At 42.2% G+C, this 22,695-nt stretch overlaps 1 protein-coding gene across 2 annotated transcripts in view; it reads left to right on the top strand.

Moving 5' to 3' along the window:
- Window positions 1-18,903, top strand: part of jag2b (jagged canonical Notch ligand 2b) — a 39,888-nt gene extending 20,985 nt beyond the window's left edge. The window contains exons 4-26 of one of the 2 annotated variants that reach the window (XM_020604005.1): window positions 722-967; window positions 1,597-1,657; window positions 3,334-3,464; window positions 5,007-5,126; window positions 5,479-5,592; window positions 5,946-6,059; window positions 7,289-7,402; window positions 7,814-7,860; window positions 7,948-8,121; window positions 10,935-11,097; window positions 11,193-11,354; window positions 11,756-11,869; window positions 12,023-12,136; window positions 12,350-12,463; window positions 12,764-12,880; window positions 13,067-13,093; window positions 14,199-14,285; window positions 15,081-15,194; window positions 15,349-15,464; window positions 16,312-16,569; window positions 16,682-16,813; window positions 17,510-17,660; window positions 17,789-18,903. In XM_020604005.1, the coding sequence (XP_020459661.1) occupies window positions 722-967; window positions 1,597-1,657; window positions 3,334-3,464; window positions 5,007-5,126; window positions 5,479-5,592; window positions 5,946-6,059; window positions 7,289-7,402; window positions 7,814-7,860; window positions 7,948-8,121; window positions 10,935-11,097; window positions 11,193-11,354; window positions 11,756-11,869; window positions 12,023-12,136; window positions 12,350-12,463; window positions 12,764-12,880; window positions 13,067-13,093; window positions 14,199-14,285; window positions 15,081-15,194; window positions 15,349-15,464; window positions 16,312-16,569; window positions 16,682-16,813; window positions 17,510-17,660; window positions 17,789-18,309 (3,311 nt within the window). In that variant the 3' untranslated portion in view covers window positions 18,310-18,903. The remainder of the gene's footprint in view (window positions 1-721; window positions 968-1,596; window positions 1,658-3,333; window positions 3,465-5,006; window positions 5,127-5,478; window positions 5,593-5,945; window positions 6,060-7,288; window positions 7,403-7,813; window positions 7,861-7,947; window positions 8,122-10,934; window positions 11,098-11,192; window positions 11,355-11,755; window positions 11,870-12,022; window positions 12,137-12,349; window positions 12,464-12,763; window positions 12,881-13,066; window positions 13,094-14,198; window positions 14,286-15,080; window positions 15,195-15,348; window positions 15,465-16,311; window positions 16,570-16,681; window positions 16,814-17,509; window positions 17,661-17,788) is intronic. The other variant, XM_020604006.1, reaches the window with a different exon arrangement.
- The last annotated feature ends 3,792 nt before the right edge of the window (window positions 18,904-22,695 follow it).

The following is a 22,695-nucleotide window of genomic DNA, read 5'->3' as shown; positions in this document are numbered from 1 at the left end:
TCCCAGCACTAGTTTTGTTGGATGTCACTGGTTGTTGTTGCTGTTCTCGGTTTATTTACAGTATCTGCTTATTTAAAAAGGTAGTGAGAGCAAATCTAAATTGTAAGAAACCGGTGTCCATTAATAGTCCAGGCATTGTTCAGTGCAGCCCTGGAGTATTGTCAGTTCTCACATCAAGGCAACCAGCCAGTGTTTCCTAAGTTTCTCAGGTTGGAGAACCAGAAATCCAAACCTGAGCGAACCAGTTGCTAAGCTCAGTGACTGTAAAAATTTAATGTGTAGTCTCAATCCTTCCCACGCCACCCATGTCCCATGAACAAAACAATTTGAAAGGAGCTTTTCACAGAATTTGGACTGCTGCACAAAAAAGTATATATTGGCTTTCAATTCATTTAGATTGTGATGTGTTGTATGTTCTGATTTGATGATAAATGACAGCACAGGATGGCATTTTGACAATGTTAGATTGTATTGGCATGTAAAATATTCTGGGAGCTATGACATTTTCTGCCTGCTCATGATGCAACATTTAATTTTGTTATACCTAGAGGGTCATTCCAAGCTGTGTGGGAGACGAATGAGTCGTGCTTAAACTTGATGGTACCTAGGCTTAATTTCCCCACAAACTGGTATTATGGTCATATTTTTATTTCATCTGTGGTCAAATCAGAACAAAATATTCACAACTGATTTTTATCTTGGTCTTTTTTTGTTTTTTAAGATGACGAGCTGCTGATTGAACGCAGCACTCGCACAGGCATGATCAACCCTGGTGACCAGTGGCAAACCATCCTAAACGACGGCCCCGTGGCTCTCCTCCTCCGGGTGCGGTGTGACGAGAACTACTACGGCAACAAGTGCAATAAGCTGTGTTCCCCCCGTGACGATTTCGTCGGCCACTATCGCTGTGAGCCTTCAGGAGCCCAGGTGTGCCTAGATGGCTGGATGGGCCCAGAGTGCAAGACAGGTGAGCTCCCAGCATCAGTTTCTTGTTGTATTCAGTCCACCAGTCTGATCCCAAAGCGTACTCAAGCATCACAAAAAGATGGCTGCAAGTGCTGACGGTTTTTAAGTCTCACTGATTTGTGTATATTGCAAATTAGTTTATGAATACACAGTTGAACAAGTTGGGGAAACGAAATTCTCTTCAGCCTAAGTAAGTCTAAAGTCACCCACATCTGTGGTGGATATGCAGCCTGCTTATGTGACGATGCAGTAGTGTTAGGACTGTGCTTGTGGGTGGTGTCGCAGAGAGTGGGGGGGCCCCACTAAATCACCCAGAAGACAAAGGGAGAAAGGAGCAGGGGGATCACAGAGGAGTTTGGTTGGTTTTAAGAGGGGTTTAGCATTGTACGTTCAGGTTGTAAAATTGTCCTGTCTCACCCCCGTCCCAAGTCACAGTGTCCTGAATTCTCATGTTTTGTTGCACTTGTTACAAACATTGCCAACAAATGAGCGTCTCCTCCCTTCTTTTTCACTTGCGTCTCTTTTTTTTAAGTATAGGTTTTTTATGACTAGAAATATAGTGGTACCTGTGTCTCCCGGTGAAATTTAAATATCATCTAAATGGTTCCTCTCTTCTTGTCTCTTTGTCAGCAATTTGCAAGCAAGGCTGTCACCTGGTACAAGGCGGCTGCTCTCTCCCCGGGGAATGCAAGTAAGATTAGTAGGAAGATGTCTCTTAAACAGAAATGTGACTGCAGATGTTTTGTGTCTTTTAAAGCACTGCTTGCTTTTGTGTTTAGATCAAGTCATATGTACATTTTGATGGTGTGGTTGTAATATAGATGTATTGTAGATGCTAAGCAATGGCACCTTTATTTGCCAAAGCCTGTTTTGTGTGTGTGTGTGTGTCAGTTTTTTCTTGTGGGCATCTCCACTTCAGTTCAGAAGAAGCGGGCTGTGTCACGCCTGCCTTCTTGTATTTTTAGCCACACAAAATCCTCCACAGAATACCAAGCATCTCATCAGCTCTCTGCGGCTCGGTCCGAGCTCGAGAGTTGTCGGTGTGTGAATTTGACCACCGTAAACATGTCTGGAATTGTCGTATCCCTTCCCCATCTGCATTGCAGTTTTTTTTTTTTTTTTTTTTTTTTTTAAAAGGCCACGGAGTGGAAGAGGAAATGAATATCCCACTGTGATATTTACATTTCCCAAAGTGGAACGGACAGTTAGATAAAGTGATGTAGGGTGGCCCCCATAAGTCCATGTTTCCAGGATGTGGTACATCCCGTTTGTAAACCCCCCCCACCTGCCGGATGCAGGGACACATGCCTCCCATTATTAGGAAAACAGGTTTGCCTCTGCGCTGAGGAATCATGGGGATGAGCAGTTTTAGGAAACTGGCTCACATCCTTATTCCAGTTAGCAGACAGATGTCAGAGAGAAACTTCTTATTCTTGCAAAAGGTCAACGGGAAAAGTGACTTGAATAAAGAAGCAGCAGTAAAGGCTTTTCCTGCAGTGGCATGAATTTAACTGAGCCTCGGGTCACGGAAAGCTGGCCTTTAATCCTTTTCATTCCTTTTATTTGCTTATTCCTTTCATCACAGTTTTATGGGTTTTACTCGTTCGCCAACACAAAAGCTGGTGCATGCCTGCCAATAGGCTGCTGCATTGAGGATTTTTATTAGCACACATTAGGCTTGTACCGACACATTTGTCAGAGGCTTCCAAGAATCTCTTGGTTAAGCAGCCAAAGAAATTTTTTTTACCACAGCATTTTGCAACCTTCGTCATGTCAGGGTGCCAAGATGCTGGAATTAAGTTGAAAAGAAACATCATGCCTGTACCCGTGACAGGTTGAGTACTTCTGATATCACTGACTCTTCTGATGCCTTCAATCTTAAAAAAGTGGTCTCCTTGACAAAGGTCTGTTAATGTTACCCTGTGAAGCTAATCATATACAGTGGAAGAAGCATGCCAACCATTCCCAAATGCCCCTGCACCCCTGGGCCTGAGAATGGTAGAGATTTCTAAAGGCCTCGTCTCTCTGAGAGGCAGCGGTGCTGTCTGCAGGAGACTCAAAATAGCAGTGAACTGACAAGACAGCTGGTTCAACAGCACCACAGCCTCAGTGGCCAAGCGCTGTCATGAAGCTGCAGGAGCGTGCAAATATACGCTGTATACACACACAGTTGTCTGCAGCCACTTCGTCTATGAACCGCTGTGCCTTCCTTCCCCAACACAAACAGGATTGTCAGATATGTCTTCGTGTTTCACTGATTAAAATAAAGTTCACCAGTCATGCTTTCTGTCAGGTTTATATCTCTTGTCTGCGTCTTCTAGTAGCAGCGCTTGGTGCAAAACAGTTGATATTGTTTACATTTGACAGGTGCAATTATGGCTGGCAGGGCCAGTTCTGTGATGACTGTGCCGTTTATCCTGGCTGTGTCCACGGAACCTGCAACGTCCCCTGGCAGTGCAACTGTGAGAGGAACTGGGGTGGCCTCCTGTGTGATAAAGGTATGGAAACCTTATTTTCCCTGTCACCTCCCACACAAGACGCTGGCACAGTCCTCAGTTTTGATCTGCCTGTCCCCTCCAGCTGCAGTTTCTCAGAGCAGAGATGCAAAAAGAAACCGCTTTTGAAGAGGTATTGCAGTATATTACCATTCAAAACGCTGTAATAGTACTGCCGCTCAGTCATTTGCTTGCACCATCGTTCTCTTTTGCTGAGCAGCTTAAAAATGTGGAAAACTAAAATTAAGCCGACTTGAAACTCCACTACAATTTGTAACGTTAGTGGATTCAGCTTTGTGAATGGTCTCGACCTGTGACCCAGTGTGACATGATTAGACCTGAGATGTGGAGTCGAATAATAAAATAGTTGATCAACTTAGTGTTAATTTGCAAACATTATGATTAAATGATTGTCATCTTTCAGCAAACATGTCCTCTTTGCAGCTTCTTAGTTGTGAGAATTTGCTGCTCTTCTTTTGATCTAACAAAAAACCATTTCAAGTAGTCACCTTGGGCTTTAGGATGTTTTGAAGGGTGCTTTAAAAATGTTATAGTTTACATCATTTCAAAGAATTTCCCTTCACATAAGGTCCAAATTCACTTTACTCCTTGTTCTCTTGACCGGAGAACAGCGGCTGGATAGTTTTACTGCCTGTGTGATCTGAGCAGCAGCAGGGACACTCGATCCCCCTGCATCCCTTCATCGCTGAGGGCTCTCTAGGTGATGAGAATGGCTCCTAAGATCCTCAGTGGAGAAAGATCCCTACTCATTTATTTACCAGCCTTTAGAGTGACCTGGCCTTAAGGATGGTGTGCACAGGAGGGAAGGCAGCTACCAGGCGTAGGAGCCAAATATTGTCATTGTATTTTGTATGAACAGGTTTTCAGTCGCATTAAATTTCATCAACTTGACTGATCACTGTAAAACTCCCACTTAAACTGAGTATTTGTGCCAAGACAGACTGATGTGAGTTCATTTATCAGCAGAGGGCTGCTTTTAATTCTCTCAGCTCTTCTCTTGGAATCAATAAAACGTAAGAAGTGACACTGCCTTGTCCCTTGTTCAAGTCCAGCCAGGAACCATCTTTCATTCCCTTGTTTCCTATCATCTCTCTGCTGTCACCATCTAATGAAGGCATAAATGCTCCCAAAAATAAGCTGTTGCGATTACAACCAGGGCTGCCGCCTGCTGATGCTACTGTTGCTATCACTGTCTGCATCTTGACATGCTCCAAGGCCGAGTCAGCATTTTAGTCTGCATCAGCAGAGAAGTAGAATTTGCACTGGTGTACAGCATAACAAGGCTTAAATCACAGTATAAATGGATTTATTTGTGACTTGAGAAAGCTGTGTGTTTAGAATCATGATGCATATGTGCGGGGATTAGTCTTCATCACCGATTGATTTATTTTACCAGGCAGGTTGGATGAATTAATATGGCTCCTTTAATCTAATTTGGAGGTATGGTCTAAAATGTGTGAAACACTGATCACTGAATCAGTGTTTTGATGCATCTAAATGTTTCTGCCTCCTGTTCTCCTCCAGATCTGAATTACTGTGGTCGCCATCAGCCTTGTGTCAACGGAGGAACCTGCATGAACACCGAACCGGATGAGTACCAGTGCAAATGTCCAGAGGGCTATTCTGGCAAAAACTGTGAGATAGGTGAGAGAGACGCCACTCTGCTTTCTGTTAGGGTAGACGTTAGCTGTGGAGGACTTGCATAAAGGTGGTTCTTCTTCCATGTCCCATGCAGTATATTCTCTGCCCTCTTTGTTTGATTCACCTTGTTCTACCTGGTTAAAGTTAATTCAAATGATGGTTCCAGTAGGTTTTCGGGAAAAATAATACACAGCAAAGAAGGTAGACAATGTTTTAATAAACAACTTCAGGACTGAACATATGATGAAAAATTCTGTATATACAGTAATACATTAGAAACGATAAAAACAAAGTACCATACGTAATGTTTAGTAATGCTTCTTTTTCTGTAACACACCTCTGCATCCTCCATCAGCTGAGCATGCCTGTGTCTCCAACCCCTGCACCAATGGGGGAACATGCCACAAGGTTCCTGCCGGATTTGAGTGCCAGTGCCCACCAGGATGGGGGGGTCCGACCTGTGCCACTAGTGAGTCGCTGCTCTACTTACAGTTATTTCCCTTCCTCCTTTATGCACATGCATGTCAATACTCAGTTGCATCTTTCAGTTTAGGCCACTTTTTCCTCTGCATCTTTGATTCGCCCTTCTGTAATGAATATTCCTTTGTAATATTTACATGTGTAATATTCTTGACCAGCCACCAGGGTTCATTTGTAGATCACTTAATAAATTAATTAGCCTCTGAATACACACTAATAGGTAACCATGCCTCAGGTGGGGGGGTGGTGAAAAATATTTAGCCATCATTGTGTTCATGTTCATAAAGTGCAGCACCTTCTTGAAACAGGGCATGTAACGAGTTGAAGTGTGTGTTTTCTCAGATCTGGACGAGTGTGCGTCCAGTCCATGTGCTCAAGGTGGGACTTGTATCAACCTGGAGGATGGCTTCGAGTGTGTGTGCCCTCCTCAGTGGGAAGGAAGGACCTGCCAGATAGGTGAGCTTTAAACCTCAGTATACACACAAAGTACTAGTAGTATTTCTTGTTTTGGGGATTTCTGGTTCTACTGAGAGATGGCCTTTTGCAGCCATTTCTTTCCTGTTTGGCCCATTTCCTAAAACAAATAAATAACCTCAGACATTGCTCACTGCTCTGGATAAACTATTTTGGGATTGAAATTAGCAGCCAGCTAGACGAGATGGCAGCTGCCCACAGCTTGGCGCCTTGTTTTCTCAGTGACTTTAGGAGGCACTAGTGTGTCTGTGTCCAGCTGTTTGCCTCACAGGCGATGGCATTTCCATAATATTTCCATCACGACAAGCAGACGTGACCAAAGTGAAATCAGGAAATGCATTACAACTGGTGAACAGAGTGTGTGTGTGTGTGGGGGGGGGGAGATCCCAGGAGTTCAGTGTCACCTTTCCAGCTCAGATCTCAGTTTACTGGCAGCTATTGGCCTCCTGTGTTACCTGGTGATTGTGTGTATGCAGGGTGTTGGATATCGGAGAGAAAACAGGTGTGTAAGCAAGCATGGCAGGACTCCCCATGGACTGCACCTCCACCCACCCCCTCCTTTGAATATCTGAGCAGCAGTGCTTTTTCTTTGTTGTAATACTTTTGATGTCTTTGGAGGTGGCGAATGTTTGTAAGCGAAACTGTTTGTGCTCATTTCATGCTTAGCGAACAGATGAAAGCTCAAACTGGGTGACAGCTGTTTTCTCTGACGTCATATAAAACGAACGGCGTGCAGGTGTAACATTGGGCTCCAGAAACGTCTAATGGGCATTTAACACACATTTTGTATTAGTCACTTTTTGGTTAAATAGTTGATCAGAAACAGACGTCTAGTAATTAGCCACTTGTTAATTGTGACGTAACATTCCACTTCTGGGTCCAAACTCCCCCAGACCCAAATTGCGGAGCCTGTCACCCTCTATACGGTATACAGCTTTTTCTTTATTATTATTAAACCAAAGTATCATTGAGAGTTTAAAAAAAGAGGACCACTCATGTCAACTTATCACAAGGTGGCCATATCATACATGCCTACAACCCTCCCTTTGCAGCCCCCTTTTACCGCAACGCTAGTATTTAGTTCTGCAGTAGTGCCAGTTCTGTCATTTTTGTGTTGGTGTGGCTTCATTACTTGGAGTTTTGGTCTTTTGCCATTTCCTTGGTTTGTTTCACTTGATGGATGGGTCTCCTTCTACCTCCTGCCTTCACAGATGCAAATGAGTGTACTAGGAAACCCTGTGTGAACGCTTTCTCTTGCAAAAATTTGATCGGTGGATACCACTGCGTCTGTTTTCGGGGATGGTCCGGACAAAACTGTGACATCAGTCAGTATTTCCTTCTCAAACTCCTAAGTTTCTGACCTACGCTGGTGCCTTCTACTTTTAACTGCCTCCTCTCACTTCCTGGACACACATCACGCTGTAGGTGTAGATCAGCTCCACTCACTTTACCACATGTGGTAACCTGTTCCTTCCTCATCTTGGCAAGCTGAAGCTCAGGCTCTGGTATCATGACTGCATTTGCACGCCCAGTTGCTGTCTCTGAATCCAGTGCATGCCCAGTTACAATCTACCAGGCGCTTTCTTGACTTCATTATTGATTTCTTTTCCAAACCTTGACTTAATCTAACATCCTAAAATTTAGATTTCACCTAATAATGAATACATTCCTGTATGAAAACTTAAATGTTTTCATACTCTTTAATAATAAAATCTAATGTTTTATGTCTTCTTCAGACATCAGTGGCTGCCATGGCCAATGCCAGAATGGAGCAACATGCAAGGTATGGATGATTATTTTCCACTTCTATATAATATGAGTTTATGGATGTTAGTTGCACCAAATGTTTTTTTACTTTTGTGTTCTTCAGGAGAGTACAAAGGGTTACCACTGCCAGTGTCCTCCCGGTTTCATGGGCACTCACTGTGAAATCCAGAGGAATACATGTAACAGCAGGCCATGCCAGAACGGTGGCCGTTGCCACTCGGTGTCGAACGGCTTCGTCTGTAAATGCTCCCCGGAGTTTTCTGGGCAGTTTTGTGAGGTGAATAACATGTTCCATGTGTCTGAATGTTATCGATGCAGTGACAGTTCACAAGTTGGTGGTTGACTTTTTTGTTTTTTTGTTTTTGTTTTTTTTAAACACGTACCCTAAAAGTACAAATGCAAGTCTACAGTGGAGACGTAACTAAATTAAGCACAAGTGACATAATTTGAGGAGTTTGTGGTTTGATTTTCTTCTTCTTTTTGAAGCTTTTACCTCATTGCTCTGTGTTGATGATCTGGTGAAAAGCTTATCAGCACTTAACTTGACAGCCATGCAATTTAGAAAATGTACACGGTGACTTTTAATGCCGTACAGATAAACAAACTGCAGTAGCCATTACAATGCAGTCACTGAGCCAGTTGCCCACTGCACACTCTCCAGCAAATCGCTGTTATGGTCTGCCTAATTGTTGTGTAAGGCTGTATATTCTCAACCCAGTGGGCCAAGCACAGGTTTTATTGTAAACCTCTGTTGTAATTCATATTTCAGAACCCTTTTCTGTTTGAAGTGTGTGTCTAAGTCTAATGTAGGTTAGCAGTGAAGAAACCGACACTTCACTGTATCTCTTGGGCCCTGAATGGAGGACATTGCTGGTCAGGAGCCAGTCCTGATTTAGCAGCTCTACTATAAATATGAGTCTGTTTGAATGAGGTGATGCTGGGTTTCTGCTCACATACAACACAGCTCTGATGCCTGCTGTGGCAGTGTACACTCCTGCCCTGCAGAGCCAAACTACAGGGGCTGCTCCAGGCTCATATTTCTATTAGTATCTCTAAGTCCATAAACGTTTGCACTGGTGGTGGTTGGTTTGTTTGTTTTGTTTTTTTCCCATTCCTGATCTGATCCATGTCTTCAGAAGAAACAATTGCCACTTGAATCACATCGCAAGTCCTCTAGGAGGCACAGTGCAAAGAGCTACAACATTTATTCTCTGCTGACGTGCTTGTCTTCATGTAATGCCAGTTTATGAATTTTGTTGTGTTCGTAGAATTAATTTAGGAACCCAGAAAGTTTCCAGTTGGTATTGTTAGACAGGAATGTCAGTCATCAGCTGACCTGTACACCATTTTGGTCCAGAAATGTCACTAATGACTGGATGAATTGTCGCTGAATTGTCATCAAATTTAGTTTAGGCATAACTGATACGGTCTTGTAATCTACAGCCATCATAAAGTCAAAATTTTTATTTTGATCAGTATTTCATGACCAAGTAACTTGCAAAGTTAATCACTTTCCTGAGGAAGTTGTTTTAAGTGCCCAGAATAATGCAAATGTGAGCATCTGCAGTTCTATGACAGCTGGGAAAACTTTATTTGATTATGAACATTAAGTGATGTAACCAAAGAATGGCTACTAAATGGGCCTCAGCCTGAACTCTCACCTTCAGTTTTTAGAGTTAACGTCATTACAACCTGCTTTCCAAATAGTTTTTTGTAAAAATCTTGCAAACCCTGGGCTAAATGAGAAGATTTCACACACCAATTTCAAGACCCACTAATTGATTTACACTTATTTTGTTTTAATTATCCTGCGGTATTTGTTGTGTAGAAGACTTTTAAATCATACATGCAGTCATCAAAAGTCTTGATTTATTGCACAATTTATTTGTGGTTGACTACAACTAACTTGTGACATTGCCTCGTGGTTTTCCACTACAAAAGAATTCTCATCCTGTCTGCTACTATGAACAGAGCTGTTACAATAATGTGCTGAAGATTTATGGACACTCTTGCCCTCAGACACAATCCTCTGACCACACACACGTGTGAATAATAAAGAAAAAAAAATGCATCTGGCCCTGACAGAGTAAAATAAACTGTGTGACCACAGACTCCACCACCCTGTTGCCCTTCTCTGAACTCTCTTGTTCAGCACCTTAAATGGCAAAAGGGTGCAACTCAGAGTTTATGCACAGTAGGCTGCTGTTTACACAAACGGAGAGATTTTCACTCCAACCTCTGTACTGAAGCAAGTAGAAATGGCAAAAGATGTATGACTGATTTGTCTTTATTGCATTCACTGGGTTTCTTCATGATGTTGGACCAGAGTTAGCATTTCCACCTATTCTTTGTCATGCCTGCTCAGTTTCTCAGTCCCTCTCCTCCAGGCTTTTGTTTCCAAGTAATCGTGTGAGATTAAGCAGGACAGAAATGTAAAACCAAGAGCGTGGATCCTCTTGATGAGCTTAGGTGAAGTTTCTGAGGCTTACTGTGCTCGTCTACTTACCTTCGATGAACAGCGGCGGTGGCTTGGGCCAAGTTAAGCCGCTCACCTACGCAGACTTCAGTTCTCCTTTCTCCATTGCTCATTTAGTTAGACTCGATAGTCTAAATAAATTTAAGTGAAGTGATGTTTTGGTTAGTGTGGCAGCAGTAGGCTAAAAGTTACAAAGGCAGACTTCTGGTCAAAGGTCAACTCAGTTTGCTTGATTGCTTGGAAACTATCTCACCTCCCACAAGGCTGTTGTTGTCACTCACAGAGCAGTGTTGGTGCTGGGAAGTCTGAATTTAATCAAATGTTTTGAATGTCTAATTAGGGTTTAACCACTTTCTGGGGAAATGACTGTAAAAGAAAGCTGTTCAACAAACCTGGTCAATCATACATCAGGTTTTTGTTTGGCAGCTGTAAGTACAACATGGACATGTGATCAATTCCTAAAGTTCAGCTCCATTTCCAAATCTTGACAAAGAATATTTGTCTGTAGCTGGTAAACAGGTTTATCAGAGCTTTGTTTTTGCTGAAAACGTCTGAACATAAATGGTAAAGGTTCTTTTGTAAATGCAGTGGTTTCCTCTCCATGATTTCCATAGATCCTCACCTCGACCCCTTCAGACGCTTGTGATCCAAACCCTTGTGAGAATGAGGCCAAGTGCTACAGTATGGGCCAAGACTTCTACTGTGCATGTCCGGAAGGTTACGAGGGAAAAACTTGTGAACAGCTCAAGCCAAACTGCCATACCACACCTTGTCAAGGTGACTGGAGCCGCCTGTAATGGTGTAGTATATAGCAGACTACTAGTGCGTCAAAAAAAGCAATACATTTCAACCATGTTTGTATTTCCTCGCAGTGATTGACAGCTGCACTGTTGCTGTAGCAACCAATGACTCATCTGGAGTGCAGCACATCTCCTCCAACATCTGCGGTCCACGAGGGCGCTGCATCAGCCAGCCATCTGGCAACTTTGCCTGCATCTGTGATCCAGGATTCAGTGGCATCTACTGTCACAAGAGTATGGAGAAACTCTTGGTTTAAGATTTGAACCTTTTAGCCCCCACTATTTAGCATTTATAAGTATTTATAAATCCTTAATATAATGTTGTTGCAAACGTGTATTATTACTTTAAAGTGTCAATGTGATAAACATATAAAACATGAAAACCACTTCACGTGAAATACAAATGTAGTATAAAATGGCTCTCGTATATAATCATTTCAGTAGTTGAGCTGCATTAATAAACAGTTACAAGTTTCTTGTTTTTGCTTCCATTAATCCTGCATTATAAACTATTAAGTGCTTATAAAGTACTTTTAAATGCCAAATATGGAGGGTTAAATGTTGCTAAAAAAGAAAAATGGATCATCTTCTAACACGGCATAGTCTTGCTGACGGTGCCTCTCTTACCATTTCAGATATTAACGATTGCGTCAGCAACCCCTGTAGAAATGGAGGGACCTGCATTGATGGTGTGAACTCCTTTCAGTGCTTCTGTCCTGATGGCTGGGAGGGTCGACTATGTGACCTTAGTGAGTTCCTCACCTCCAGTGTCGTTCACTGTTATTCATCCTTAGAATGATTCTTTGAAACATTAATTTAAAAAAAGGCACGCCTGGGGGTCTAGCCTCTGTTTGCAGTAAAGACAGTAAAGATTGAATCATGTAAATCTTCTTCACTGTCAGATATCGACGAGTGCAGACACAACCCCTGTAAGAATGGCGGACGCTGCGTTGACCTAGTGAACGACTTCGTCTGCGAGTGTGCCGACAACTGGAAGGGCAAGACCTGCCATTCCCGTGAGTTATGTTGACTCTGTTTATGTTCATAGTTTGCAGTGGGCACAGCTCCACTGTGCTTATACATCTCGACATGTTTTGACAAGTGAAACATGGTTTCAACATGTTGAATCAAAAGGATCATCCTTTTCTTGCTGTTGCTGGCAATAGTTTGTAATATGACAAGTGTTTGGGGATTTGTACATTGTGTGATCTCAGTGTTTCTTGGCTCAGGCGAAAGCCAGTGTGATGCAACCACCTGCAGTAATGGAGGAACATGCTATGACCATGGAGATACCTTCCACTGTGCATGCCCACCTGCGTGGGGTGGAAATGCGTGCAACACAGGTGGGGCCTCAGGATGGCATACAAGTGTTTGAGAAAGCTAACAATCAATGGTGTCGCTTACAGTTTTTGCTTCAGGAGCTGCTGAGTATAAGACTTTAGCCTTTCTGTATCTTTAAAAAGAGATCATTCTGGGTAGAAAGAAATCCTAAAAATTAGAAGTATCCAACTTTAAGGCCGAAAATAAAGCAAAACTGTAGTTGCATGTTTTCCTCCAAAATCATTTAGCTTGTTGCATTTGATTGCTGTATCTGCAAGTCTGCTGTGCCTCTGATCTTGGGCTCATCCTCCCTCTTCCCACAGCCAAGAACAGCACATGTGCCTCCAGTCCTTGTTCCAATGGTGGCACCTGTGTAGGGGGAGGAGACGCCTTCACCTGCATCTGCAAAGAGGGCTGGGAAGGTCCCACCTGTGGCCAGAGTTCGTTTCTTTCCATTGTATTGCACATAACTGACACATAACTGTCGCTGTGCTCGCGGCAGTATTTTACTTATTTAAGCCATTTAAGGCCTCATGTTTCTACTGTTTAAGTAGGGAATGGTAAAAATGACATGTCACAGTAACAGCTCAGTTATAACCATTGCCTTTGGTTCTTCTCTTTAACAGATATAGATGACTGCAACCCTCATCCATTTTAATACATCTCTCCCTCCCTCCATCATCTATACACTTCAAACAGACCTTGTAGGGTGGAGGACCGGAGGCCCACTAAAGCATTGGAAGTTATCCTTAGATCGACCCTGAAAAAAGCATCACTTGTGAGGTAGATTTTTTTAATAGGATAGAAAGGTGGAGAGAGATGTTTTTGGGGGGGGTTCCACCTTCCACCTACCCCATAGTGAATGCAGATGAAGGGGGCAGTGTATCCACTCTCTCTGTGCAGCCTGATGGGGGGGCTGGGCTTTGAGCAAGAGAGGCATGATAAAGGGAGGTGAGGGGAGTTACTGGACATCCCTATTAGTGGGTGTTCAGACTGATCTGGTAAAAATGCAACTTCCCGCTGTATTTAACGCAAGGGGCTGCATTGGTAGGGGGTGAGGGGTTGCAGGGGCAGTGTTGTAGGCATGTACAATACAGCCACATTGTGACAAGTCAACATGAGCTTCATTCACTTTTCCAGCCTGGGAGTTTCCATTGTGTTTTGGTTAGCCATGCTGCTAATGTAGCCTACTCTACCTTGGCAGCAATCCTATCAGTAGTGTGTCTGCACTGATAAACAGTTTAATATCCAGTACTAATGAAAATGCATGGCCTGTCATTATGGCGTGTTATTTGTGGCAGTGAATAGCAATGAATGCTCATGCTAACAAGGTAAACAAAGGAGTTTTCTTCCCATGGGCATACAGATCCCCATCGTCCCCATACGCAATTGGTCAGTGGAGTGCCTTTGCCGGATGATGTCACCATCCGGTGTGGTAAAATTTGAACCACATCCAACTTTTTTTTACTGCACAGGTTGTGTCAGTTTTGTTGGAGCCCCCTGCAGTGCTGTGTCGGCTGAGGTGAATGCAGTCCACCATAGAAATGAATGGGGAGAGCTTTTTTGAAACTCAGTCCGAACACGGCCTTAGCATCTGAAAGGTGCAGGCTTGTATTGATGAGCTGAATTGATCTTTGTGACTCCCATTATCCCTATCACACAAACACAATGTGCTTTGTTGTAGCTGGAAAGGATGTGGCTCTTTTACGGCCTCATCTATTTTTTTTTTTTTTTTTTCCCCATTTCTTTTTTCCCTCAGTTACAATGGTGGTATCTGTGTGGACGGAATCAACTGGTTTCGGTGTGAGTGCGCCCCTGGTTTTGCCGGACCAGACTGCCGAATCAGTGAGTTATGAGTTTACTTACTTGTATGCTTTTTGATGTGGTGCAAATATGCAAAACCCCATCTAAGATAAAAATCATTGGGCAGCCTCGTTGTTTATTCACAAGAATCCGATATAGCCATGATAACAGTATGATTAGGAGCATGGGTCAAAAGATGGCAGGAGCAAAAAGAATGAGGAGATGGAAACCTAAATGCCGCCCTCTCCCTTTTTCTCGGGCCTTTAACGCCATGGGGGTCAGAGGTCATCCCTCCTCCATACTCACTCAGTCATACTGCACACACAAGACAAATTATCCAGTGACCCTGAAATTCTTTTTTCTATGCTCCTTTGTTTTGGCCAAATAGCTTTCACCTTTTCTGTTGGGCTCAAATTTAAGAGTCTGATCCAGACTGTGTTCATGTGAAATCAGGATGACAATAGTCACGGTTCCCAGTGTGACGTTTTTTTTCTCGTACCTCAGGGCAATAGTACACAAAGAATCTGATATGAGTGAACATTAATTTTGGTTAAAGTGCTGAGAGTTCATAAATATAATAAAGCCAGTGTTAAAGGGTTGTAAATTGACATTAATCCCAGCATTTAAAACAGCAACGTTTTGCAGCTAAATCTGTTCATTCCAGTCATATTGTTGTGATTAGTGGATTCACCCTGCAGGGGCAAAGTACAAACTGCCAATTTTACATGTCAAGTTCAACTCTGAATTGAAAATTCACACAGTTGAACACTAGCCAAAAAGGTTTGGACTCTGTGCCGGGTGGTCAACCTAAATTTGAGGTTCTTTTCCTCTTCACAGACATAAATGAGTGCCAGTCATCACCCTGTGCCTACGGAGCCACCTGTGTGGATGAGATCAACGGTTTCCGATGCATCTGTCCACTTGGTAGAACTGGAGCCCGGTGCCAGGAGTGTAAATACACCTGACTTACTCATTCAGTCCATACTTATTTATTAAATCCTTCCACTTTGTAGTTTAAGTCCTCAGCGTTTGTGTTCAATGATTCATTAAGTCACTACTTAATGCAAACATCCTGCTAAACATGTCTCTTTCTGTCACTGTGCAGTCATAGGAATTGGGAAAACTTGCCACTACACTGGACTGCAGTTTCCCCACGGCAGCCGCTGGGAGGAGGAGTGCAACAGCTGCTACTGCATAGACGGCAAAGTGGACTGTACAAAGGTAATGGGGCTCTTCTAGACACACTGCAACTAAATGTCTCCTACTCCTCACTTACAAACAGCAGATGCTTGATTTGCTAAGGAAACGGAACTGCTAACAGTGCTCAGATAGAGGACCTCTACGGTAGCTACTGTTCCCTTTAAGACAAGAGCAGTTGTTCCCAAAGTGTAGCGCAGTAGATATAGATACAAAGTGTGACATAATGCGTTTAATTTCATTTCGATTTAAGTTTTGTTTGTATATCACCAGATCACAACAAAGGTCATCTCAAGACATTTTACAAAGTCAGGTCTAGACCGTACTATTATTAATATTATAGAGGAAAAACCAAATAAATCCCCCTTGAGCAAGCACTTGGTGACAACAGGGAGGGGAAAAACTCCCTTTAATGGAGGAAATAAGCCTGTAACATTAACACCACTGTGGTGCCCTTAACCCCCAACTACTCCAGAGACTCCAGCTCAGTCTGTGGTTGTACTGAGCAGCTTCCAGATGTGAATGTTATAAAGTTGATTACATTTCAGATTGTTCTGAGGTACTGATTGATGAGATTTCTTTATATGGCTTTTGTCTCAAACAAATTGCGGGCTGTTGTGTGGAACAGACTAGCAATTTGAAAATGTCACCGTGGGTTCTGGGAAAATGATGGACTATTTTCTAGACAAAATGATGACTCACTTAACTGAGAGAATAGTCCATAGATGGATCACTACTGAAAATAATAATTATTTGCAGCCCTAAATGAGATGATGGTTAACATTTGTTGGTTGCAACATGCAGGATAATAGTGATAATAAATGTTTTGTAAGATTGCATGTAGGTGAATATTTTAACCCTATGATACCAGGTGCTGTGTGGTCGTCGTCCCTGCCAGCTCAGCCTATCAGGCCAGGACCAGAGAGAACAGTCCTGCCCAGCTGGACAGAAGTGTCAGGAGCACAGCTACCTCACGTGCTTCTCCCCCCCATGCCATCAGTGGGGGGTTTGTTCCATGACTGGGCCCTCACCTCCACAAGCAACCACCAAGTGCCAGCCAAACAGCGGGCATCTGGATAACAGCTGTGTCCGCATAACACTTGTTTTCAACAGAGACAAAGTACCACCAGTGAGTCATCTCTTATTTATTTATTTATTTTTTTTCCTTGGTGCAGTCTTGAACACGTTCTCAAGTAGTGGTTTTTGTATTGTTGCTGATCGATATGTGTGTGCATGTGCAGGGAACAACAGTGGAGAACATCTGCTATGAGCTAAGGTGTCTTCCCGATACCAGAAGTTTGGCGAAAGACCACGCCCTTCTCTTGCTCTGTGAAAACTCTCATTCAAATCAGGATGCTATAGAAGTAGCAATGGTAAGTGCATAATCCAGGTTTTGTTTCTGACAAATAAGTCAGAATCGCATCAGTCTTGACAGTGGTTAAGCACAGTATTATTATTCCTAGCCACATATATAAGACAATCAACCATACAAGTGCTCACATAAATTAGAATTTGATGGTCATGTTACCTAAAGTAGGATCAAGGTGACAGGTTTTGTCATTGGAGGCTGTACAGTACAGTTAAAAGAATTGTTGGAAATTGTATGAAATGTGCTTCCTTTCACTCTTGCCAAGAGTTAGATGAGAAAATTGATATCTCATGACTAAGTATACACCTGGAAGCAATAGACTGGAAACAGTGGGAAACAGCTACTGTAGACGTCTTGATTATTTAATCCATCTGCAAAAGGAAATGTAAAATGATAATTGTCCTATTTATATGTATGCACACAATCATAATCAACATTTTAATAAGTAAGCTTTAGATATGCTGGTAGGCGTAACTTTGGAGAGGGCCAGATTAGTTATTTTCCAGCTAAGATAATCACTTATCCCACAGAGGGCTTTTAGCTAAACTTTAGACTCTTAAGACACAACTTAAGCATACGTACTTTTGGGATGAACAAGATTTATTGTAACTATTACACAACTTGTAACTATTGGGACACAACTTGATGCTTGCTCCTGGCTGGTGTTTTCAACTTCCCTGTTCTGTGTATGGCTCTTCAGTCTTTCCAGCCAGAAGATCTACAAGACCACAGTCTCATCCAGGAGGCAGCCAGCACCATAGTGGGCACCTTGTCTAAACGACACAACAGCACCGTAATGCTGGCAGTCATTGAGGTCAAAGTGGAAACAAAGGTTGTGTCCCACTCAGTGGGTGAGTAATGATTAACAGAAGTGTCCCCACAATGGTTTCTCATGGGCCTCTGCATGTTCCTGATTAATTCTCTGATTTCTGTGTAGTTGTCTTAAAATTTTTTTCCTCATACATCCTGATGTGAACAGATTACCTGGTGCCTCTTCTGTGCGTCGTCTTCTGCTTGCTCTGCCTCTTCTGTATCATTGTATGCGTTTGGTGGACTCGCAAACGGAGAAAAGAGCGTGAGAGGAACACGCGATCCAACCCAGACGACAACGTGAACAACCAGTGTGAGCCGCTCCGGTCCGTCGTGGGATGTCGGCGGCAGCAGCAACAGCTGAAAGAAAGCAACCGGGAGGCTGAGCAGGAGCGCAAAAAGCTCATGGGCCCCTCCTATCGGACGTGTGACGAGGAGGAGGATGAGACAGAAGGTGAACTGGAGCTTGAGGAAGAGTGCAGTGGAGCGGAGGCGGGAAAGCAGCCAGTTTATAAATACTCTAAGACTGCAGTGCAGTCCAGTGGGGGAGTGATCTGTACCCTGCACAGCTCAAGTTCACTCCTCAAAGCACCCCACCGGACCCCAGGCTACAGCCCCAAAGACAACCGCTGGAAAAATGTCAGTGCTGTCTTTACTGGTCAGAAAGATCTCAGAGGCCATTGTGTATAAGAAATTTAAACAAGGGACTTGCAATGTGGAAGCGAGAGAAGCTGCAAGGCAGCGTCTATTCTAATTTTCATACTACTTTTGGAAAGAAAAAGGCTTTGTGTTTTAATAAGCCATTCTTTGCTTTATGTTTTCGTCACTGTCACCTGGAACCATTTTTGATTCGAGAGGCCAGAGCACAGTGAACATCCTTTGTTGCTTCTGTTTATGTAATTTTTCTTTAATTATGTACAGAAGGACCTGAAATGTAACAATTATTCAGGAGGCAAAAGAAGCTCTCTGCAGTTTTTGTTTATGGAGTTGTATCATTTAAGAAATGATGAATCATTGAAAAAAAACACTATAAAGATTTGTTTTTGTTTACAGATATGATTTCGTATAACTGTCAGCGGGCTCCTGTTCAGTGTCTGGGGGGTGTTATTAAAGGAAGGGTTTGGGGGAAGTGGACTGTTGTAGCCACACTAAGAGAGGAAACCCTCCCTTTGCTGTGTCTCTTTCCAGCTTTGCCAGCCTTACTAAAACACTTGGCCTGGAGGGGAGAGGGGGACAGAAACCCCAGTGCCTACTATGTGGCCTTCCATTTTTTTTTTTTTTTTAATTTTGCTCCATTTTTTTTTTTTTTTGGTTTTGCTTGCTCCTCTCGGTTGTCTTGGCTGAAAGCTCGGTTTGAGGATTTTTTGCAGTATTTGAGTTGGTAGCAAGTGCCTTTCTAAGAGCTGTGCTGAGGCTCCAAGTCGTGCTGCCCAGTTTGACCTCCTTGTTCTCAAATCTCAAAGGGATATAAGTGGACATGTAGAGAGTAACAGTTTTCACAGCAACGCTATTCAAGGTATTTGAACAAAACAGAAATGAATACTCTGTACATACATGTAAATACTAAAGGAGTCGCTGTGTATATTTGAAATAAGTAACTTAAGGACAAGTCACACATTTTTATTATTATGATTAATATTATTTTTTTTTTTTTACAATGCCATTCCTTTTATTTATGCCAGTTGAAATAGGCAGGTTTTATAACATCATATCCAGAGTCTCACAGAACATTTACAATGAGGTACCATGTTGAAGGAATTACTGAAGGGTTTATAAATGGTTTGTCATGGGGAAGCCTTTCCTGTTTTCCTTATAATCTGTCACAGCCACAGTTGTGGCACAGCTAGTTTTTAGGTGCATATAAATTTAATTTGTTTTGCACTTCATTTTTTGGGAGGGCAATGTCTATTCACAGTGTCAGGAAGATTATAAGGCAATTTATTAGTTTTTCCTAATTGTATTTCAGAACAAACAGTTTATGGTCATATTTTTCTGGCCACACCTCCAATGATGTCATAGCAGGTGTCTTGCCATTGGCTGCAAATGGGATGAATGCCTAGTGACATCACACATGTGGGTGTAGCCAGAAGGTTTGTCTTTAGAGAGCATTGCAGCTGCTGTCCGACTCATTCCTTTCCCTATACACTAGTCATTTTAACTTGCTCTCTATTAGTGAAATAAGTTTGATTTTTTTTTTCTTTAAAAAATTTGGCAGTAGCTTTTGGTGGGCAGCGGTAAAAAGCTGTCAAGATAATGGCCTTAAAACATTTTCAAACCATTTATAAACCCATCACAATCCCTTTTGTTTCAGGTGCCTTGATGTAATGCATTATTTGTGTAACCAATCTTTTTATGTTGTGGGTTTGTTTTCATTATTAAGGAAAGTAACTCTTTAAAACGTTGTGTGGTGTACTGTGGCGTGTTTTATTCGCCAGAGTAAAGTGCTCTCCTTGTCTCACTTTGCTATTATGGAGATTTCTGGAATAAATCGGCAATGGAGGATTTAAAAAAAATTGTCCATGGCACTCTGTGGATGTCACTAGGTCAGATGTGGATATCATGCATTAGCTTCATGTTTGGTTTAAAGGCTTTAAGGGAACAATATAAGTGGAAGCAGAATTTTTTTTTTTTTTAATTTGCTACAATACTGTTTTTTTTTTTTGTTTGTTTTTTTTAAGTTACCAACTTAGTTCAAAATGACGTTCACCCCTTTTCATATGTTATTGTCTCAGAACATTTTCTGTAAATGGGACACGGCAAAATAAAGAATTAAAGATGCATCACTGCTGGTGTCAAAGGTTAAATATGCATATTGTATAAATTTTATTCTACAAGGAACAATTTTGTACAAAGCAAAATTTTTTTTTTTGTTTGTTTTTTTGTGGATGTTTGATTGTCCTACATAATCATCCCACTTATTAAAGCAGTTTTGACACATCTTGATCACGCTAGTAATATTTAGCTTTCTCACTGCTAAAATGTCAGGAGGCATCGAGCCACTGCAAGTTAGCAGCTGGACATTCACATACCAAAAAATGTTATTTAAATTTGATTTATAGTTGAGGTCCACTTAAGTCACTTGCTCCAGAGCTTTCAACATGTCCATGTGAGAAAATGGGAACCAAGCAAAGATGACCTGAAACGTCCTTTCCTCTGATCCTTCATCTGAAGCACCCAATCACCAACTGGTTTTCAATAAAGGGCTGCATCATTCTACAGAAGACTTCAGTGAATGATGCACTTGTGTGTCCTCACTCATAGCTCCTCCAGGCAGCTTCCTCGATTCTTGCTTCTCTGTGCAGGAACAAGAACTTTGGGATATTCTTTAAAATGGCTGGCTGGAATGACTTCAGGGTTGATTGAGGCGAGAGGAAAAATCAAAAAAGGAAATTGGGATTATATTTCACCTATGCTTGATGGTAGCCCTGTTATTGCTAGCTTGCACGCTGACGAAGGGTGACTGCGGCTGGAAGGGCATAACATCAGTTTCCTTTAAAAAGTTTGCAGTCGCCTCAAGTTTTCCAGCTTTTATTTTGACATTTAAACAGTTAAAGTCCAGTGAATAACTTTAACTGGTACAAAGCTAAAAACTACCAACTGCCAGAGATGAAGCTAACAAGGCCGCCAAAAGTATGTAAATTTCATGTAGAAGAGGCCTTTTTCAGGGATCATGTAATAGGTCAACTTGCATGTTTTCATCAGCAGTAGATATAAATGAAGCCTTGAAAACTGATGCAAACAATTCCTACACAAATCAAAACAGCTGTTGCCATTTACAGAGAAACAACAGCCTTCTGAAACCCTGCAGCACTTGCCCTTGCCTTCGTCTATGTGGCCTGATCGATCAATCCGATAACCTCATCAGCCTCCTTGCCGTCCTACCATCACTCTCCCTCCCTCCATACCAATAGATCCTCATCTCCTGTTCTGGGCCGATCCAGTCTCCACCAATGAGAGGGCAGCGTGATCTTAGCCAGATCAAAATGTGGGTGTTTCATGAGTAATGTCATGATGCCGGGCAGGGTGGTGGTGGGGTGGGACACTGTTCCTCCTGACTCCCATGGGTACCCCTGGCTAGTGCTAATGGGACCTTCCCTTGTCGGAAAGATCGGATCAACTTACACAGCTTTGCAGAAGTGCTGGAGTCACAACGGGAGAGGGGAAGGGAGCTGATAATGCTCACGAATATATTAATATATGGATGTCTGTAAAATGACTCTAAGAAGGGTTTGGCTGGTGTGTCATTTGATCCTCTAGGGGTATGGAGGATGTTAAATATGTGGATGTCAGAATATTCTGCAGATGCATCGTATCTACATTTCTTTTAGATGCTTATGTTTACATTTGTATAGCCTATTATAAAATACCAAATGTGCTGACTCCGATTATTAGCAATGATAATGCTGAATGTCCAGCATCCAACATGTGACTTACTGTAATTGGTCAAATTATTACACCACCAAATGAGGACTACTCTTCTGAGTCTACCTACATGAAAATATCTTGTGCTGGCCCTAATTCTAAGTCAGTTCTTTTGACATACAATGTTTTTGCTTTATCATATGGCCTAATATTTTGTTAATGATACAGCATACAATAAAATTTCAGACAATAGTGGCAGCAGTTTGGGGATGGTCTCATGCATAAAGCCAGGTCCATAAAGAAATCACTTTACCAGTTTTGGTGCTCCAAAATCTTGTGGAAAAACTTGAAGAGTGGATACTGTTATAACGGCATATTAATGTTCATGAATTCGAAATGAAATGGTGGGTATAATGTTTCAAGTGGTAACCACTGCTTTGTCGATTTGGTTTAAATTTTTAAGCTAATATTTTGGTTTTGGAGTTGTTTCACTTTCTTTTCCTTCCTCTGCTGTGTTTAATCAAAACATTTATTTATTGACATTTCTTGGTACAAGGTGGTAGTAGTAGAAGTGTGATGCCAAGTCCCCCCCCCCCCCCCCGCTACTTGCAAAATTTTTTTTTAAAGTAGCTCCCTACAACAGCCAAGGACATCTTAGTGCACTACATTTGTAAACATGTAGTACTACTACAATGAGCTCAAAATGGCTGAAAA

This window comes from Monopterus albus, unplaced genomic scaffold (assembly GCF_001952655.1).
Source record: "Monopterus albus unplaced genomic scaffold, M_albus_1.0 scaffold63.1, whole genome shotgun sequence".
NCBI classification, from domain to species: domain Eukaryota; kingdom Metazoa; phylum Chordata; class Actinopteri; order Synbranchiformes; family Synbranchidae; genus Monopterus; species Monopterus albus.
Note: the sequence above shows the minus strand (reverse complement) of the source record. Positions and strands in the feature narration are given on the sequence as shown.